The sequence below is a fragment of the Danio aesculapii genome, chromosome 21 (assembly GCF_903798145.1).
Source record: "Danio aesculapii chromosome 21, fDanAes4.1, whole genome shotgun sequence".
Classification (NCBI taxonomy): Eukaryota; Metazoa; Chordata; class Actinopteri; order Cypriniformes; family Danionidae; genus Danio; species Danio aesculapii.
Genome location: NC_079455.1, coordinates 6,277,218 through 6,297,422, shown reverse-complemented (window position 1 = coordinate 6,297,422; position 20,205 = coordinate 6,277,218). Strand labels below are relative to the sequence as shown.

General features: G+C 38.8%; 1 protein-coding gene across 1 annotated transcript in view; it reads right to left on the bottom strand.

Annotated features, from left to right (window-relative positions):
- The window catches only part of elnb (elastin b), a 30,804-nt gene extending 11,508 nt beyond the window's left edge, over positions 1-19,296 (bottom strand). Inside the window, exons 1-45 of the mRNA XM_056445935.1 lie at positions 19,165-19,296; positions 17,936-18,157; positions 17,754-17,849; positions 17,633-17,659; positions 17,371-17,526; positions 17,222-17,290; positions 17,090-17,116; positions 16,728-16,976; positions 16,418-16,540; positions 16,129-16,200; positions 15,772-15,969; positions 15,593-15,679; positions 15,449-15,496; positions 15,319-15,369; positions 15,187-15,219; positions 15,025-15,096; positions 14,882-14,917; positions 14,545-14,784; positions 14,418-14,444; positions 13,855-14,175; positions 13,735-13,764; positions 13,191-13,421; positions 13,079-13,108; positions 12,470-12,754; positions 12,319-12,348; positions 11,929-12,153; positions 11,281-11,310; positions 10,752-10,991; positions 10,627-10,656; positions 10,291-10,512; positions 8,305-8,334; positions 7,865-8,203; positions 7,736-7,768; positions 7,427-7,648; positions 7,291-7,323; positions 6,966-7,043; positions 6,746-6,778; positions 6,561-6,650; positions 3,905-3,964; positions 3,752-3,799; positions 3,369-3,392; positions 3,226-3,252; positions 3,045-3,128; positions 599-625; positions 30-77 (exon numbers count right to left, since the gene is read on the bottom strand). Coding sequence (XP_056301910.1) covers positions 30-77; positions 599-625; positions 3,045-3,128; positions 3,226-3,252; positions 3,369-3,392; positions 3,752-3,799; positions 3,905-3,964; positions 6,561-6,650; positions 6,746-6,778; positions 6,966-7,043; positions 7,291-7,323; positions 7,427-7,648; positions 7,736-7,768; positions 7,865-8,203; positions 8,305-8,334; positions 10,291-10,512; positions 10,627-10,656; positions 10,752-10,991; positions 11,281-11,310; positions 11,929-12,153; positions 12,319-12,348; positions 12,470-12,754; positions 13,079-13,108; positions 13,191-13,421; positions 13,735-13,764; positions 13,855-14,175; positions 14,418-14,444; positions 14,545-14,784; positions 14,882-14,917; positions 15,025-15,096; positions 15,187-15,219; positions 15,319-15,369; positions 15,449-15,496; positions 15,593-15,679; positions 15,772-15,969; positions 16,129-16,200; positions 16,418-16,540; positions 16,728-16,976; positions 17,090-17,116; positions 17,222-17,290; positions 17,371-17,526; positions 17,633-17,659; positions 17,754-17,849; positions 17,936-18,157; positions 19,165-19,240 — 4,759 coding nt within the window. The 5' untranslated portion in view covers positions 19,241-19,296. The remainder of the gene's footprint in view (positions 1-29; positions 78-598; positions 626-3,044; positions 3,129-3,225; positions 3,253-3,368; positions 3,393-3,751; positions 3,800-3,904; positions 3,965-6,560; positions 6,651-6,745; positions 6,779-6,965; positions 7,044-7,290; positions 7,324-7,426; positions 7,649-7,735; positions 7,769-7,864; positions 8,204-8,304; positions 8,335-10,290; positions 10,513-10,626; positions 10,657-10,751; positions 10,992-11,280; positions 11,311-11,928; positions 12,154-12,318; positions 12,349-12,469; positions 12,755-13,078; positions 13,109-13,190; positions 13,422-13,734; positions 13,765-13,854; positions 14,176-14,417; positions 14,445-14,544; positions 14,785-14,881; positions 14,918-15,024; positions 15,097-15,186; positions 15,220-15,318; positions 15,370-15,448; positions 15,497-15,592; positions 15,680-15,771; positions 15,970-16,128; positions 16,201-16,417; positions 16,541-16,727; positions 16,977-17,089; positions 17,117-17,221; positions 17,291-17,370; positions 17,527-17,632; positions 17,660-17,753; positions 17,850-17,935; positions 18,158-19,164) is intronic.
- Between the last annotated feature and the right edge of the window lie 909 nt (positions 19,297-20,205).

Here is a 20,205-nt window from a genome sequence, read left to right as displayed (position 1 = left end):
CTGAGTGTAAAATGACTGACATGAAGTACCTGGGGGTTTAAGTGGTTTGGCTCCTGGTAATGTTCCACTATCACCAACTGAAAGTGGAAGAACATGGTTAAGTGAAGTAATTCAGTCTCACTTAGACACATTTATAATTCCAAATGAAAAAGGCTCTTCAAGAAATGTTAAACAAAGCTTATTCTAATATTTGAAATCAACCCTAAAAATCCTAAAAAAAAAGTCAACAAGTTATTAACTCAGAGTCGCCTATTTATGCAGGTTAAGCATCTGAATGCAAGATCATTTTCTACTAGAGGGGGCTGTAACATTACAACAGTCTGTAAAACATAGAAACCCATTCGGCTAAAAAGCTGATGAAACTATTAATTTGAGGTCACTGAGGTGAGGTCTGTAAGTTAATAAAAAAAAACTTAATTATATTTACAAGTCCAACAAATTAAAAGAGACCAGGAAGCTAGTGGTTCTATATGTAACACTCATCTACCGCTTGAGGGAGCTGTAAGCAAAAGAGAAACCGTTTCCCGCTTGGCTGAAATGCTGAGGACAAGTTTTCGAGCCCATGAGGTAAGATCTGTAAAGTTAATGTCAAACTTACTTTCTGGTCGCGGTACTCCCGTTCCACCTTAAAAGACAGAATCATGTAATTTATGTCACTTCAAAAAATATTGATCAATAGTACATCTAAATATTAAATAGAATCCTGGAATCCTTCAGACATGCACAAAAATAACTGCAACTTTGTGTTCAAATGTAACTTACTGTGCAAGGTATTTCAATATAGATTTATGTTTATTTTGCTTCATTTGCAATCCCTGCTGAAATATTACTAATCTGGAAACATCCCAGATATACAATGTTTTTTTTAATATTACTAAATAAGCCTATGTTAACACCCTAACCCCAACTGTTGTCTTTCTTAACCAGACTAGGGGACTTATTCCATTTACATTTTGGCCCAGTCCCAATTCTATTTTTGTACCCCTTCCCCATCCCCTGGGCCCTTAAAACCAAGTGTGAAGGGGAAGGATTTTTACCCCTAAAATGTACCCCTAAGAAATGGGACACCACTACAACACCTGCACACCTCATCATTCCAGTTGTGTTATTTTTTGGTATTTATCTTCAGGAAATCACTGAAGGTATATATTATGTTATCATAATGATCTAATGTGGCAATAAGATCGTAACTAACGTTATACAGTGCGTTTACACCGTGGCCATATTCATCTATGTAAACACACAAAAAAACAACATTAACATAACATTATAGCAGACACTGTAAAAACGTCATTTCCAGCCACTAGACTTTTCTGACAGGGTATTCGAGTGCCATCGATCGTCAGAATTTTGTGGGACTGCTATACAGGAGTTATTGTTATGGATTATAAATAGCAAAATTTAGAGGTTTTTATTTTAGCTTTTTTTGTAAACGCATGATGGTAAAACACAAACGGGGTTATAAATATATTAAAACATGTTTGTTGTAAAAATTCATAATAATGACAAAAAATACAAATTTGTGGATCTCCTTATTTCCGGGTGCAGCTATGCTGTCGTTGTAGCTGGTGTATTCTGGGAAATTTTCATACCCCTTGGTTTTGAGTGTCTATCTACCCCTTCCCCTTAGCCCTATGCCTTCAAGCTAAAGAGAATTGGGACAACCCTACCCCTTCACTTGAATGTGCAAAACGAGGGGTAAGAAAAGGGCTAAGGGGTAAAATTGGGATTGGGCCTTAACCTGTCATAGATTGTGGATACCAGTTGTATCCACAGTGATCATCACAATTTCAGATAAGACCATATATAACCATTAAACCCTTGTAAATGTTATTTTTGTTTTATCCCCCAACAAGTATGTCACTGTTTACCTCATAATGAAGAAGCCGTCAAATGAATAAGAATAGCTTGTTTGCAATTACAGTTTGTGAAAAATTAAAATGGAAAAAAGCTGAATCGAATTGAAGAAAAAAAAAAAAACACTTTTCTGACAAAACAGCATAAACATGGTGCATAGATATGTGAGCTTAACAGTGACTAACAGGAAGTGGTGTCAGTAATTGATAAACAGTGGGTAAAAAACATGATTTTATGATGCAAGGTAAGACATCATAAAATCATTAAACTAGATGGAATTACATAAATGCTAAGCACTGTAATTAACCAGTCACTCACCAGTCACAGTTTTGCAGTTAGCCAGAGAGTGGTTGAATGAATATTATCAATTATTATCACTTTTAAATAACAAGGATGGAATGTATACATACTTTAATAGATTCATAGTAAACTTGAACTGCAGACAAGGAGAAAACTGAGTGACCAGAAGTACACTCTAAAGGAAGTACACTTTTTTCCAATCAAAATGTGAGTAAATATGGACATACAGTTAAAGTCAGAATTATTAGCCCCCCTTTGATTTTTTTTTTCTTTTTAAAATGTTTTTCAAATGATGTTTAACAGAGCAAGGAAATTTTCACAGTATGTCTGATAATATTTTTTCTTCTGGAGAAAGTCTTATTTGTTTTATTTCGGCTAGAATAAAAGCAGTTTTAAATTAAAAAAAAAAAAAACATTTAAGGTCAATATTATTAGCCCCTTTAAGCAATTTTTTTCAATAGTCCACAGAACAAACCATCGTTATACAATAACTTGCCTAATTACCCTAACCTGCCTAGTTAACCTAATTAACCTAGCTAAGCCTTTAAATGTCACTTTAAGCTGTATAGAAGTGTCTTGAAAAATATCTAGTCAAATATTATTTACTATCATCATGGCAAAGACAAAATAAATCAGTTATTAGAAACGAGCTATTAAAACTATTATGTTTAGAAATGTGTTGAAAAAATATTGTCTCCATTAAACAGAAATTGGGGGAAAAAATAAACAGAGGGGCTAATAATTCAGGGGGGCTAATAATTCTGACTTCAATTGTATATGAATATACATTTTTAATCCAATGTTTGCATTTGCCCATATTTTACACAAATTTGGGTTGGAATGTTCAAGTAAATATGACAAAATGCAAAGAATTACGAAAGGTCTACCTGGTCTTTCTCCAGCTAAGATGGGTATTCCAGTCCCGGCAACTCCATAAAGGCTATCTGCATCAATGGGCCCACCAGTAACACCTTAAAAAAAATTACACTCCTTCAGCGTCTATCATTTGTGAGTTTCAACTTAAGGGCATTAAGAGGTTCCATTGTTCATTAAATACAATGGACCCACCTGATCCCTCTACTGGTCCTCCAGATTCTGAAATAACCATAAAATAACACTGATGGCTAACAGGAAAAGCCTGTTCAATTGTTCTTGTAAATGGTTGATTATACAAGATGTAGAAGACAGAAAAAATATTTATATTTTCTCACCAGTTTTAGGTGCTTTGGTTCCACCTACAGTATGTGTTCAAGAAAAAGAAAATGATGAAATTCAATTACAATTCAGGAACAAACAAATTAACAAAGAAATAAGAAATAATAAAAATAAATTTAAATTCATGCTATTAACAAGCCATTAACTAAGACTATTAGTACAATAATCTACTACTTTGCTGCTTATTGAAAGTTAGCAAGGTAGTAATTGTGGTTAGGTATTGGGTAGGATTGTAGAATAAGAGCATGTGTATGTCTAATAAAGAGTTAATATCTTAATAATAGGCCAAGCCAGTTGTTAACAGTATGAATTGAACTGTTCTAAAGTGTTTCCAGTGTATGTTATGTACTGTAATAGAGTAGAAGTAAAAAGTAATAACCTTGAGCTTCTCCAGTGCCACGGGTTCCACCATCAGGACTGCCAATCACTAAACAGTGAACCAGCAAGTCGGGTAGTTATGACACTAGTATGCATATTACATATATTTTTTTAATAAAGTATGCTAAATTAATGAAATACATGAATTAGTTACCTCCAGGTCTGAGACCTGCTCCACGATCTGTGCCAGTAGCAATTGGAATTGCTGTTCCTCCTATGATTCAAATGAAGATTGGAATAGTAATTCTGTTTTATAAAAATTATTAAGCCAGTGATTAACAATTTACTGTAAATTTGCCTTGCTTTGTTTCCTGAATCTGGTATACATTTAGCTCCACCTACACCTCTTGAGATGTAATGTTGAGCACATAAGCACATTTTTAATGTTTTGTTATAAATTTCAGATACACGTCTTTCTTGTACACATCCATGAAAATCCAGTACTTGTCATCCAGATCTAGCGAACCACTGACCTAAACCCAACCAATAGTAAGTAAATGTAAGAGAAAAGGGTAACACTTTACAATAACAGTACACGAATAATGATGTATTAATATGTCAACTAAATATTATTATGAATTAATGATGATTTAAGTCATGCCCTAATCATGAACGAACATAAACTACAACCTGAGTCACATGAGTTCATATGTGAATAATGGCTACCTTAATTACTTGTTAGTACATGTTGTTAGTTAATGTATTAATTAACATTTAGGTTTAAGCTAAATGTAGCCAACATGAACTCATGAGCTGTTAATGTATAATTACGTCATGATTTTACTTGGAGGGGCACATCACCATTAACTCATCCTTCACTACTCATGAACTCCTTGTGCACATCCGTCTACTGCATTTACACTGAATAACAATAGAGTTCTTTTCTGTCAACATCAGCATGAACAATTTTTTTCCTTTATTTGTCAATAATATATCCCTGTTAATAAGATTAGTGTGAAAAAGAATGAAAGCTGCAATAATTCTACCTAGAAGAATGTTTAAGTGGTTTTTTTTTATTTTACAAAAATGTAGGCTGAACTCCAGTGAGCCTGCCAGTGAGCCTACTTACTATTTAGATTTACTATTTACTTTATTCTCATTACACATGTAGCGTATAGAGAAATGAAATGCAGTTAGCATCTAACCAGAATGCAAATAAAAGCAGTAAGTGCAGCAAGGATAAATAATATTGTAACAGACTGAAGAAGGCCAGGAAGCGTGTAACAGTTCAAACTCGTCTTTTAAGGAACTTTTGCATGGTGCAGTCAGAGTAATCCTTGTGCTCGCTGGAAAGCAGCAACTCTCTCACACAAAAAAACATACCTGTCTCCTCCAACGGGACCCCCCCTCCCTCTCGAGTGCACAGACTCACTTTTCCTCAAAATCTAGCCCTTTAAAACCCCACATTACAAATACAGATACACCCCAAAATAAAACACTGGAACTATCTTAAACCTTTTCTAGCATGCTACACTGCCTCCCCATCACAAATTCCCTTGACATGAGGGAACAAACATAGTCCTGGAGAAGCCTTGGTGGCCTCTTGACTCTCTGAGGTCGAGGTGAGCCCTTATCTGCAACACGGCCACCGGAATGTGAATTTTGTTGCTCAAGAACTGGTGTAGTTTCAAGGGGAATATCTAAAGGATTAGAACTACCCAGCCCGTGTCCTGCCTCATTCTCCAGAGCAGGCATAACTGCAGGGGAGACCAGCACAGCTACTGAGGCATCCCCTCTGTATAGAGCCAGTCTATCCCTGTGCACCGCTACTTTCCTGCCCCTTGGTGGCATCTGAACACGATAAACAACTTCCCTAATTCTCTCCAGTACAATGCAAGGCCCCACCCACTGTGCATCAAGTTTAGGGCACCTGCCCTTCTTCCTTTGCGGGCTGTACACCCACGCCCTCTCTACCGCTGTAAAGTGTCGCCCTTTCATTTTCAAATCATAATCCCACTTCTGACACCAGTGTAACAGACTGAAGAAGGCCAGGAAAGCTTAGCAGTTCAAACTTGACTTTTAATTAACTTTTGCACGTTGCAAACAGAGTAATTCTTGTACTCTCTCACAGAAAAAAAACATACCTGTCTCCTCCAATGGGAAAACAACCCCCCACCCCCTCCTCCTCCTTCTCGAGTGCGCAGACTTGCTTTTTCCCAAAATCTAGCCCCTTAAAACCCCACATTACAAATACAGATACACCCCAAATAAAACACAGGAACTGTCTTAAACATATATACATATAATATATACATATAAGGATGTGAGGTTGCTGCTCGTGAGGCCCGCAACACTGCTTTTAGATCAAGTGATGCAGAGGCCCACAGCAAATCCAGGGCTAACCTGAAAAGGGGCATCAAACAAAGCAATCACTGCTACAAGCTAAAGATAGAGGAACACTTTTCCAACTCTGACCACTGATGCATGGGTATTCAAGCCATGAGTGATTACAAGTCAGGCAATGAGACAAAAGAGATAACAAGGAGATGGCCACCAAATTATCACACTCAGCTGACTATCAGCCACTCATACTTCCCTTCACAGATATCTATACTGTACTAAGACGGATCAATGGATGCAAAACTGCTGGCCCCTGGATGTGTGCTTAGAGCATGTGCTGAGAAGCTCACAGGGGTCTTCAGAGACTTTTTTAACCTGTCCCTTACCCAAGCAGCATTTCCAACATGCTTTAAATCCACAACCATTGTGCCAAAACACTCCTCGCCAATAAGGGTGAATGACTACTGCCCCGTAGCACTCACTTACACCTACTGTATAAGTATTTATATCTTTTACTAGTAATCACCTACCAGTTGAAATTCCAGTTCCAGTGATCCCAGTTCCGCCAGATGCTGGTACTGACCCACTTGGCACACTTCCAACCCCACCAACTGGTTGTCCTGTTACAAATGTAAATGCATGGGTTGAAGTCTTAGCCTGAATACATACAGTATTATGTTGTAATTATAAAGATGAGGAACTGTAAATGGTATACCATATTTAGGTGGTTTTTGTGCTCCTCCATACCCTTTAGAATGAAATATAACCAGAGATGAGGTCAATTAAAGTTAGCTTTACTTTATCTTAAAGGTATGCTTCACACTGTACATTTCTTTCTTCCATGAAAACAAAGGTTTTTGAACATGCTGTGAACCAAACAACACAGAATCTCTTTGTTGTTGTTAAAACAAAAAAAGTCAAATTTCTTCACATACCTCCAGTTCCTGCTACCACTCCTGTTCCAGCACCTGGTAAAGCACCTGTTCCTAAAGCACCTCCAAACCCAGGTAAACCTGACAAATTAAGCATGTGTTTTTGACAGTCTTAATGTTGTAGCATATCAAGGTAAACATTTTAAAACACTTGTTTTTAAAAAATCTCAGTATCATGTGCTTTACATTTTTTATATCAACCTTAATATTTGCAAAATATTAATTCCATTTTAGTAATGTACTGTATCGCCACACTTTAAAGTAGATCAATGGACAGTGAAAAGCTACTGGCAAAATATCTGTAAGTATATATTGTTTTTCAACTTGCCATATTTAGCTGCTTTTGATCCAGGTCCATATCCTTTAAGGCAATATATGCAAGAAATTGAAAGATAAGTTGATCAGACTACAGCATTAATAATGCACATGTTCTAAACCCTGAAAACTACCTCTGTTTAAATTACCTCCAGCTCCTGTTCCATACCCAGGCCCAAGCCCTCCTCTACTTCCTGCTCCCACAGCACTATTAGGCAGTCCTGATCCAGCAAATCCAGACCCAGGACCTCCTACAGTCCCTGGACCAAAACTACCAACTTGCCCTGCTCCTGTACTAAGTCCTCCTGCTGGACCAGTTCCCACCTGACCCTGCAGGCCAAGTCCTGGAATCCCTCCACTCCCACCAGGACCTACACGTGTAAAAAAAAAAATTCATTAATCTTGATTCCAAGCTGCACAACAAAACACAATGTCAAAACTAGTTTAAAATGTCCTACCATATTTTAAGGCTTTTGGTCCACCTGGATAGGCTGCAGTCATTTGTTATTTGTGAAGAATAAATGTAGAAATTGTGATGAACAGAATGTCTAAATTGCATTAATGTTAAGTAATATTTGTCAACATACCTCCAGATCCTGGACCAAATCCTCCAGCAGGTACTCCACCTGGCCCATAACCACCTGCAGGTACTCCTCCTGGTCCATAACCACCTGCCGGTACTCCTCCTGGTCCATAACCACCTGCCGGTATTCCTCCTGGTCCATAACCACCTGCCGGTACTCCTCCTGGCCCATAACCACCTGCCGGTACTCCTCCTGGTCCATAGCCACCGACTGGTACACCCCCTGGTCCAATACCTGCAACTGGTGTTCCACCACCAGCTCCAACGCCCGGCACTGTTCCACTACCAAGTTGTCCCCCTAATCCTCCTGGCAATCCTATTCCACCAGTTCCACCAGTAATTCCTTTTTTTTTTTTTACAAAATGCAGAGATAATGTGTTTATTATAAATGGTGTGTTTGAGCATCTATTCTAAAAAGAACGAGATTGTTTAATTTCCCCCTACCATATTTGCGAGCCTTGGCTGCGGAAATTCCTAGAATAAAAGAAGAGAAATATGATTTTACAACTGACTTCAGTATTGTGACGTTGAGAGAATGAATAACCAGGGTCTCATTTATAAAGATCTGCATAGAAACCTTCCTAAAAGTTTAAGTATGCGAAAATATTTTTTCATTAATTTATTAATGATTATGACAATGATACAAAGATGTTAAATTGAATCAATATTTATGTTAAATATATTTACTTACCCATCAAGTTTTTTTATAATCACAACCTATGCATGAAAAGTTGTGTACGTTTCCACTTATGTTTTTTGTGTATGCTACATTTATAAATAAGCCCCCAACCCTCACATCCATGCTCAATATCACAGCTGAGGTGAGTCCCTTGAGCAAGGCACTAAAGTCACAACTGCTCTGCTCCTCGGACAGCAAACTGCTCTTTGTGTGTTCACAGGTCTGAGTCATTTTGGATAAAAGCGTATGCTAATTAATTGAAGGCAGAGTTTTATTTTGGTGCTCCTCCTCACTATCAACTTGGTTGGAGGGGGACTGTTGATATTCTTCCCAAGATCACAGACTGATGTAATCAGAGAAAGAAATGCTTTTTTATGTCATAAATGTTCAGAAGTCTTATAATTTGGGCAAACTACACAGACTACACTGACTACCCATGAAAATGTCTGAGCATGAACATGCAGAACATGCAGTTCTTTACTTCGGTTTACAAGTGAATACAACAAAAATAATACAGCCTTTTTTAAGTTCGAGATGTCACCTCAGAAAAAAACTTGGCCAGGACAATGTGACATATTGGTAAGCTGAGTGTAAAAAGAGCTGAATATCAAAATCTAACTGATCGATAAATCACTATCCAGTGGATCACCAACTCTGGACTTGAACCACATTAAACATACACTGATTTAAGGATGCAAATATCAACTGAACACTGATGAGACTACAATGGCTTTGGAATGTTGTGGCTAAATTTACAGTCGACCCAAAGAAAGGTCATCTTGGGCTATACCTGGCTGGATGTGCTACTTAGGTTTCCAGATTTGCCAGGTTTTAATTAAACTTTAAGAAAAGGTTGAAGCTATCAGTTTCTTATGACATTGCATTACTGTGGTTTGTGAGACATCCGATAGAATATGCTTTGTGCCTATCTGTCCTTGAATTCCTGCACAAAAAAGGCATACTTTTTGCAGGATTTTATAAAGTGTTGACAAGAAACTCAATATACAGTTGTGTAGAGAAAGATGGTTAGCTATAAAAACATTAAATGTTATGCCACATCCATTCTTGCCCCTCTACTGTGGACAGCGTTAGTCAGGGGAGGATAGGCATCAGTACATATTTATCTATGTAGTAACTTGTACTAAAAACTTATACGTTTTGTGGTAAAAGTCAAAATATAGGGCACTTCTACTGATGCACAACATTTTGTTTAATATTAAAGCAATTGTGAGAAAAACTTAAAAACTAATGATCAGGCAGAAAACTGCCATTAAATTTAATCATTTATGTTCAAAACACAGTAATTTTCACTTTCTAAGAGTTCTAAGACATTTAAGACTCATTCACTCACTCACTCACTCATTATCCTTAGGCTTAGTCTCTAATTTTTTAGGGGTCACCACAGAGTAATGAACCGTCAATTACTCTGGCATGTGTTTTATGAGGTGTAAGTATGCCCTTTCAGCCACAACCCAGAACTGGAAAACACCCATACACTCTCATTCACTCACACTCATACACTACAGCCAACTTTAGTTAACTCAAACCTAGTGGAGGAAATCGGAGCACCTGGAGAAAACCCATGCAAACTCCAAGAAGATGCAAACTCCACACAGAAATGCATCCTGGACCAACGGGGACTTAACCAGTGACCATGCAGCAACCTTCTTGCTGTGAGGCAACAATGCTAACCACTTAGCCACCCGGACATTTAAGACTTACAATTTAAATCATTAAAAATACTTCTTTACCTCCAGGTCCATATCCACCTCCAGGAACACTCCCTGGTCCAAAGCCACCACTGGGTACACCTCCTGGACCATAACCTACACCAGGGATGCCTCCTTGTCCAACTCCAGATCCTGGTAACCCCCCTGCCCCACCTGGTGCGATACCGGTGCTTGGTAATCCACCTGGAATACCTGCAGCTAATCCAGTGCCTGGACCTAAACCTGTACCTCTACCAAGTAGACCTAGAAAAGTAGAATTTGGATTTCAAGTTGTTAGCCACAAAGAAACCATTATAATACATTAAACCATAAAGTTGTAATGGTAAATTATAATCATTGTATTAAAGGATGTTCTACCATATTTTCGAGCTTTTGCCTCTGCATATCCTGCAAAACACCACAGTATTTGATATAAAAATGTTACAATTTTCACAATTGTTTTTGCTATTCACTTAATGCAATTTGGTTGTATAATTTAGTACCAGTTCCAGAACCTGGAAGTCCTCCAACTCCTCCACCAGGAAGTCCACCAGCTCCTCCACCAGGTAATCCACCAAGTCCACCTCCAGGTAGCCCTCCAGTTCCTAGTCCACCTGTTCCAAGTCCACCTCCAAGTTGTGCACCAGTCCCAAGACCTCCACCAGGTAGTCCACCAAGTCCAACACCAGCTGCTCCACCTGGTAATCCTCCGGTACCTAAGGTCCCTCCACGTCCAAGCTGAGCTGCAATAGAATTATCAGTGAATGTTCATGTCTTAGCTTAGATTTCTCTGACTGTGTTTGTGTCTCACAAATTAAAAAGATGTAAAATCTTGATGTTTGAAAGGAAATTGCATTGGTATAATTACAGAGTGATTTCATTTAATTTTCTCTTTTAACTTTTTATTAAATCAAACAATAGAGCAAAGAATTAAGTCTAACATTGTTATAAGTTAATGTTAAGCAATCATGAAATAATCAGAATTCCTTAACCATACAGCATGTTTAAGAATTGAATTCAAAGTTGTTTTACCATATTTTCGAGCCTTTGCCTCTGCATATCCTGCAAAGCAACAAAGTATGTTATATTCAATACGACCACAAAACTTTCAAATAAAATTTAATTACTGCAATATGGTTGTATAATCTGGTACCAATTCCAGAACCAGGAAGCCCACCAGCTCCTCCACCAGGTAATCCACCAACCCCACCTCCAGGTAACCCTCCAGTTCCTAGTCCACTTCCAAGTTGTCCACCAGTCCCAAGACCTCCACCAGGTAGTCCACCAAGTCCAACACCAGCTGCTCCACCTGTTAATCCTCCAGTTCCTAGGGTCCCACCACGCCCAAGCGGAGCTGCAATGGAAAAATGTTCAAGTGTTCCCTTTTAAATTTTAAAATTCCCTTTTACAGTCAAATAGAGAAAATAATAAAGTCTAACAGTTTTACCAAATGTCGTTTTAAGCAAAAATAAAACCATAATTTCTCTACCATACAGTATGTTGAATATTTGAATTCAAAGTTGTTTTACCATATTTCCGAGCCTTTGCATCTGCATATCCTGCAAAGCATCAAAGTATATTATATTAAATACTATACTTTATAATTTGTATGATATAAAATATTACCATGGAACCTTAAAATAAATGTATTTAAAACAATGTGGTTGTATAATCTGGTACCAATTCCAGAACCAGGGAGTCCTCCAGCTCCACCACCAAGAAGCCCACCAGCTCCTCCACCAGGTAATCCACCAAGCCCACTTCCAGGTAATCCTCCAGTTCCTAGTCCACCTCCAAGTTGTGCACCAGTCCCAAGACCTCCACCAGGTAGTCCACCAAGTCCAACACCAGCTGCTCCACCTGGTAATCCTCCAGTTCCCAGGGTCCCACCACGCCCAAGCTGAGCTGCAATGGAAGTATGTTCATGTCTTCCCTTTTAATTTTTTTAAGTCAAACAATAGAGAAAATAATAAAGTCTAACAGTTTTACCAAATGTATTTTAAGCAAAAATAAAACCATAATTTCTCTACCATACAGTATGTTGAATATTTGAATTCAAAGTTGTTTTACCATATTTCCGAGCCTTTGCATCTGCATATCCTGCAAAGCATCAAAGTATATTATATTAAATACTATACTTTATAATTTGTAAAATATAAAATATTACCTTGAAACCTTAAAATAAATTTATTTAAAGCAATGTGGTTGTATAATCTAGTACCAATTCCAGAACCAGGGAGTCCTCCAACTCCACCACCAGGAAGCCCACCAGCTCCTCCACCAGGTAATCCACCAATTCCACCTCCAGGTAGCCCACCAGTTCCAAGTCTACCTCCAAGTTGCCCACCAGTCCCAAGTCCACCTCCAGGTAGCCCCCCAGTTCCGAGTCCACCTCCAAGTTGTCCACTAGTCCCAAGGCCTCCACCAGGTAGTCCACCAACTCCAACACCAGCTGTTCCACCTGGTAATCCTCCAATGCCTAAGGTCCCACCACGTCCAAGCTGAGCTGCAATAGAATTATCAGTGAATACTCATCTCTTAGCTTTCTTATGGTTTCTATGATTGTTGTTAAATCTTACAAATAGCATATGACGTAAAATCATACAATCTTGAGTTTTGGGAGGTGATTGCATTGATAGAATTACACAGTGATTTCAAATTATTCACCATTTTAACTTCGATTTATTTTTTAAAGCCAAACAATACAGCAAAAATTAAGTATACATTTTTTAAATATTACAAAACAGTTTTAAGCAACAATGAAACATCATAAAACCATCATAATTCTTTTACCATAAAGTATGTTTAATTCAATTCAAAATTGGTTTACCATATTTTCGAGCCTTTGCGTCTGCATATCCTGGAAAGAATCAGAATATAATATCAAATATGACCACAAAAACACTCAAATTATATGTATACATGGTTGTATAGTTTTGTACCAGTTCCAGAACCAGGGAGTCCACCAGTTCCACCAACAGGAATCCCACCAGTGCCTCCACCAGGTAATCCACCAAGCCCACCTCCAGGTAGACCATAAGTTCCAAGTCCACCAGTTCCAAGTCCACCTCCAAGTTGCCCAGCAGTCCCAAGACCTCCACCAGGAAGTCCAACACCAGCTGCTCCACCTGGTAATCCTCCAGTACCTAAAGTCCCACCACGCCCAAGCTGAGCTACAAAGGAATTAACAGTAAATATTCATGCTTTTATTTTCTTGTGGTTTCTTCATCTGTGGTAGATTCTTACAAATTACATATAAAAATATAAAATCATTGGGCGAATAATTCCATTCCATTAATTCAATTTTCCTTTTTAGCTTTGATTTTAAGAAGCTAAACAATAGAGTGAGGAAATTAAGTCAAAAATTTTTTCAAATGTATCTTAATGACCAAAATGAAAAGTTTAAATATATTTTATGGAAAATTAAAGAATATGTATCTGTAATGAAGTCATTGTTACTTTAAGATTCATACTGTAAAGTCTTACCATATTTTCTTGCTTTAGCAGCAGCATATCCTAAAATATGGCAGAATAGTTGTCATCACTTAACTGTAAATGATAATAGTAAAACTAACTTGCAAACAATTATGATTTATTTCAAGTTACCTTCGGGACTAATTCCAGATCCAGGAAGTCCTCCAGCTCCAAGACCACCCCCTCCCACACCAGAACCAGGAAGTCTACCAGCTCCAAGACCACCCACTCCCAAACCAGAACCAGGAAGTCCTCCAGTTCCAAGACCTCCTACTCCCACACCAGAACCAGGAAGTCCTCCAGTTCCAAGACCTCCTACTCCCACACCAGAACTAGGAAGTCCCCCAGCTCCAAAACCACCTACTCCCACACCAGAACCAGGAAGTCCCCCAGTTCCAAGTCCTCCTAGTCCCACACCAGAACCAGGAAGTCCACCAGTTCCTAACCCTAAGGCTAAAATGTAGACAAAATAAAATGACATATTACATATATCAAAATTAAGCTGATCTTAGCTGGTCCTCTGTTTTTATATTTGACAAGAGCATTTCCGACATGCTGCAAGATAAACTTACAAACCAGCAAAATCAACTCTACAGTTAAAATAAAGTTATATGAAATAGTTAGGACAGAAGCCAGTGGGCAGATCTGGATAACATGTAGATTTGTAGATAACATGAATATGGTGGTTTTCTTACCATACTTTCGAGCCTTAGCCCCAGCTCCTAATGGGAGATATTTCATTGACATTATAACACATTCCACACTTACATGATTTGATAATCTCTAAATATATTTTATTTCTATAAGAAATCATAAATTTACCCCCAGGATAGATGCCACCAGCTCCTGGATAAAAGCCCCCCTGAGTTGCTCCCCCAGATCCAGGAATGCCTCCAACACCTGGTATACCAGCTGCACCTGGAACACTGCCTATTCCAGGTACACCTCCTGCACCAGGTACACCACCTATTCCTGGCACACCACCTGTACCTGTTATACCACCGGCACCAGGTACTCCTCCTACACCAAGCCCACCACCTAGACCAGGAACACCAGCAGCCCCTAAAAGGAAAGTTAAAAGTATCAAGCATGTTCTTTAGAAATGTGTTGAAATTTATGTTCCAAATAAACTTGTACATTTTGTTCCTGTTTGACTTACCATACTTGGCAGCTTTAGCCTGAGACTTTGCTGCACCTTGATGAAAAAAAAGATTTTTTGACTGAGAAGTATAATGTATGATGATAGATCTCAAATATGAAAAGGTACAGTGAATAAAGGGAAGGATTTTAAAATGACTCTACCTCCAGACTTTGGTGATATAAGAGGATATCCACCAAACACGCCAGGTATTTGTTGACCAAAACCTCCACGACCTCCAAAATGAGAAAAGTTAAGTGAATTCTGTTAAAAGTAAATTTCTTATCTTTTACTGCAAGAATTATTCTTTCAATAATTACATTTACCATTGGCTCCAAGTGCACCTTGACCAAGCTGCCCTTTAAACAACAAATTAAGAGATATAGCCTCAGAAGTATTTGAATTGCTAAAATTGATAAAGTTATAATTAATAAAATCATAAAATATGTGAAGCTCACCAGTTTGCGTTCCTGTGGCTACACCTGGCAGAACTCCTCTACCACCAAAGCCTACATATAAAAACAGAACTGTAGACTTGTTGCATCTGTAAATATGCTTTAAATACTGTCAAATATTACTGTCACTCACCCTGTCCAGGAACAATACCCCCTTGGTATAGGCCAGGAATCCCAACACCTTGTTTGTTTCAACAAACAGAAAAGGGATTTCATATCAAAAGTTTGTCAAAATTACTCCATCAAAAATGTGCTACATCAGAAGAATGTAAGCTACCTGGTACTGGTGCCTTCCCAGGCTTTCCAACTTTACCTCCAGTGCCTGGCCCAATTCCTGGTAGTCCGGTTTGTGGGAGAAAAGGTGCTAGGATCCATAATAGATTAAAATGTTGCAAGCTATTATGATAATTAATAAATAAAACAGTAGCACAGCAATAATGACTTTCAAAAACCTACATCCACCAGGTGCAATTCCTACTCCAGTTCCAGTGCCACCAGGTCCAATTCCCACACCTCCAGTCCCAACTCCAGCTCCACCTGGACCTAGTCCTGTTCCCCCTGGTCCAATCCCTACACCGCCAGGGGCAACTCCAGCACCCCCAAGTCCAAATCCAGCACCACCTGGACCAGTTCCTGTACCTCCTGGTCCAACTCCTATTTTACAAGAATCAAATTTGTGGGTACAGTTTAAAATAGCTTTTGAAACTGCTTTAATTGTAGGACATTGGATTGATCAAAAATTGTCATACCAGAAGTAATAGACCATAAAAAATGTATGTAAGCCACAACTCACACCTACAGATCTAACATTACCTGGTTTTAGTGGTTTCTGACCTGCGGCTCCAGGATAAATACCTCCAGGCCCACCATATCCACCATAGCCACCTAAAACAAATTCCATTTCTTATTTATTAAGTGTTGTTAAGACAAATCATAATTTCAAAATTTCAATCCAATGTCGTATTTGTCTATGGTGAGATTAAAAAATTAAACTTAAAAAAGATTGAAAAAAAAAAATAATTAGTTTCACAGTTTTACAACACCAATGAAATGTTATTTGTTGTATGTCTTCAATATTGGAGCAAAGTAAATGCATCCCTACCACCTGATGGGTAGCCTGTTCCAGCACCTCCTGGTGTAAGTGGAATAGCACCAATCCTGGGATCTCCTGCTCCTAGAGTTCCTGTTCCAAATGGCCCACCACCACCCCCAGGCCCAACATAACCTAAATTTAAACCATTAGAGGTAGATGCATGTCATATAAATTTAAGTCCCTTACAGTGCGCTTATTTAGCATCGAACACATTTTGACTTTAGTCGTCATAATAATTGAGAACCAATAGAACCAATATTTTGTTGTTCACAATGAAAAGAACATATGGAATTCTTTCTTTTTTTAGTGATCATCATACCTGGTTTTCCAGGTTTTCTGCCTACTCCTGGCACAATGCCACCAGGTCCAACACCACCGGGGACAATGCCTCCTGGTCCAATACCACCAGGAACAATTCCGCCCGGTCCAACGCCACCAGGGAATATTCCTCCTGGTCCAACACCACCAGGGACAATTCCTCCTGGCCCAACACCACCTGGGACAATGCCACCTGGTCTGATACCACCTGGAACAACACCACCAGGTCCTAATCCTCCAGTGCTGACACCTATATTGTGAGAAATGTCCCCTAAATTTCTTAGATTTCTTAGATTAATTCTTTATTAATCTATCTTTATTCTTTATCCAATAAGACCAACAGAAAATCTTACAAATGTGTACCTGTTTTGGGGGGCTTTCCTCCCACACCTAAAAGCAGCGAAGAAACACAACTTTTTTAAAATCTTAAATATTTAGATTATGGTTTTAAAATCCACATTTAGTTTAGCATTAAGTTTAATCAATTTTTTTTACCTATTCCAACACCCCCTGGACCAACTCCACCAATGCCAAGTCCTCCTACTCCAGTGCCCACACCAACTGCTGAAGAAAAAATTAGAAAATTATCTGTATAGGAATATGGTGTTTCTAACTTTAAGTGTAACTTGATACAGTTTCTGTACCTGGGACTCCTGTGCCAGTACCTCCAACCCCTGTACCAACACCAAAGCCACCAGGTACTAAACCTCCAACACCAGCACCCCCTGGCCTCAATCCAAGGCCTCCAAGACCAACACCTGTACCACCTGTTCCAATTCCTGGTAGACCTCCATATGCTCCTATGCCATGACAAAATGCCATTTTCAACTGATATACAGACATTGTTTCTGCCAATCATTATTAACAAAATTAATGAAATAATGTTTTGCATTTGTTACAACACACCTGTTTTAGGAGGCTTGACAAATGGCCCTGTAAAAAAGATCAAAGTGGTTATTGCAGATTTAAATAATTCTATGCTTTGTTAGCATAATTACATTAGTTAAGTAAATTTAAAATTAAGAACCTGTTCCAAGTCCTGCTGTGCTTAATCCACTAGTACCAAGTCCTCCTGTACCAAGCCCTCCACCACCAGGCCCAATTCCCCCAAGACCTCCAGCACCTAGTTCAACCCCAAGGACGAGATAGTCATAACACTGCTAGTGACACTAATCATAAAATGTTCAAGAATAAAATGTAAACACTCACCAATTCCAGGTCTGATGCCAGTTCCTGATCCTGTTCCGAGACCAGTACCTAGACCTAATCCAGTTCCAACTCCTCCAGGACCAACTCCTGGCCCTACACCCCCGATTCCAGCACCAAGTCCACCGCCAGGACCTGTTCCAATGCCTAGTCCAGCTCCAGTTCCAACACCAGCCCCTAATCCAGCTCCAGTTCCTCCCCCTGCACCAGCTGGTATGTAGATTCCTGATAGAAAAAGAGAACATTAAAAAATCCCTTTATTAATATATCCCATGCAGTGTAGTGTGCCAGACGAGGACATAAGGAATCATTTACTTGTGTATTTGACTACAAAGAAATGCAGAAGTTGATAGGAAGTGGGAAAATAAAGAGAATTCTGAAACATTATTACACTGAATACAAAGCAGAAATGACCAAATCTGCTAAAAGGCTGTAAACAAAACTGTTGGCACTGCAAACACATACTTTTTTATTTTATTGTTATGTCGGACAATGTTTCACTCCTGCAACACATTACCAGTTTATGAGGACCATTCCTGTCCTTTGCTCACTGATGATGCCACATACCCAAGGGCTTCTAACTAATCTCTACATCTTTCATGTGAAGCCTCGAACAGCACTGAATTCATTACCACATACAATTTGGAGGCATAGGTAAACAGACTGGATGTGAGTCATTTGAAGAACAACATCCTACACCCAACCTTATCCAAGAGATTTGAACTAAAAAAACTGAAGTTCTCTGTTCTACAAACCCACTGGGAAATGCTGGAAGGTTGTTAGTGTATGATGTAATGCTCTGGAATAGAACTTCTCAGATCTTTCCTTCTACATGAATAAAAGATGGCAAGTGGGAAACCTTGTTTTATCCATAAACATTTACAGCTAATCCTTAAAAAAAATATTTATGTTGCTTAAATAGATCGTCATGACATTACCGAATTCAGAACTCATTTTAATCATACTCATTTTAATGGTCAGCTTGTAAAGTAAACCACAAGTTGCCAGTGTTGTCCCACCTCTAAAAAGTTTAAGATACATTGATCAGCAAAGAACAAGACCTCCAAATAAATTTACACAATCAGCCATCTTGCAACAATAAGCCATCCTGCAACAATTCACACCATTCCATCAGAACCTCAGTGAGCACTGTGCAATTGATGCTATTGCCGTAACTGCAGTACACCTGTATTGCAATAAAAAATAGTCAAATGAGTTTGGAGACATCTTACCTCCTTGAAGGGAGGATCTACACAGAACCAGCAGGAGAAATCCATGCAAGAGCAGAGGTACCTTCCTCCGGGCCATCCTGCTCTGTAATAACCCTCTCCACTCCCAAACTGTGGGTTTTATCCCCCAAAAGCAAATCACTGCACACCCATGTCTTGAACAAGAAGGATAAGGGGTGGGGGGTCAGTATGAAAGAGAGGGAGAGAGAGAGAGAAAAAAGAATGTAAGCATGAAGGAACACTACGTAATTAGGGAAACTAACACACTTGGGTCTTGTACATTATGTTTTTTTTCTGGTTTTTCAAACCCCACCCCTACCCCCCCTAAATGACTGGTGCTAGTGCATTTATTTGGGACGCTTCTGCCAACATGAGTCAAAGTGTTGGCCCAAAAAAAGACAGATATTTGAGGATCGTTAGAGCAAGAAAGCCTCTCTCTTTCTCTCTAGACATCTACCTCACCAACCAGCATGTTTGCCAGATATTCTCATGGAGAGCAATATTTTTTTATCCAATCAAAAACAGCAAGAAATCACTCCAGATAAGGATATTATATGATCCATTGTTTCCAGCTACGGGGGTGTAAGTAATATTTAAGAATCAGACCCATCATTCAATCATTCAGGAAGGAAGAAAGCTCACCTCATGAGGATCACAGTCACTTGGCCACACTCCAGATTTCACTCTATTGTTATTAACATATGAGTCCCAGAGGAATGCATGAAATCATGTATGTGATGGAAAAACTCTAAATGGGTGTGTGTTGGAACACATTATTGAAGGTTGACAACACAGATTTTTAATAACCCCTCTAGCCCCAAAACCTTTAGATCCAACTGGGGTGTTGACGGCTAAATCATGAAGACTTTTGAAATAATAGTGCATCCCTACAGTTCAATGTGACCTTTGAGAATGGAGGCTGACAACAGGGACCAATACATAAATAGACTTTTCATCTTTAAGTTGCTTGTCTCCTTAATAGGTAATAAATTGTAAAAGTACTTCAAACGGTCTTTTAGGCTGAATGACACCCAGAAGATATCA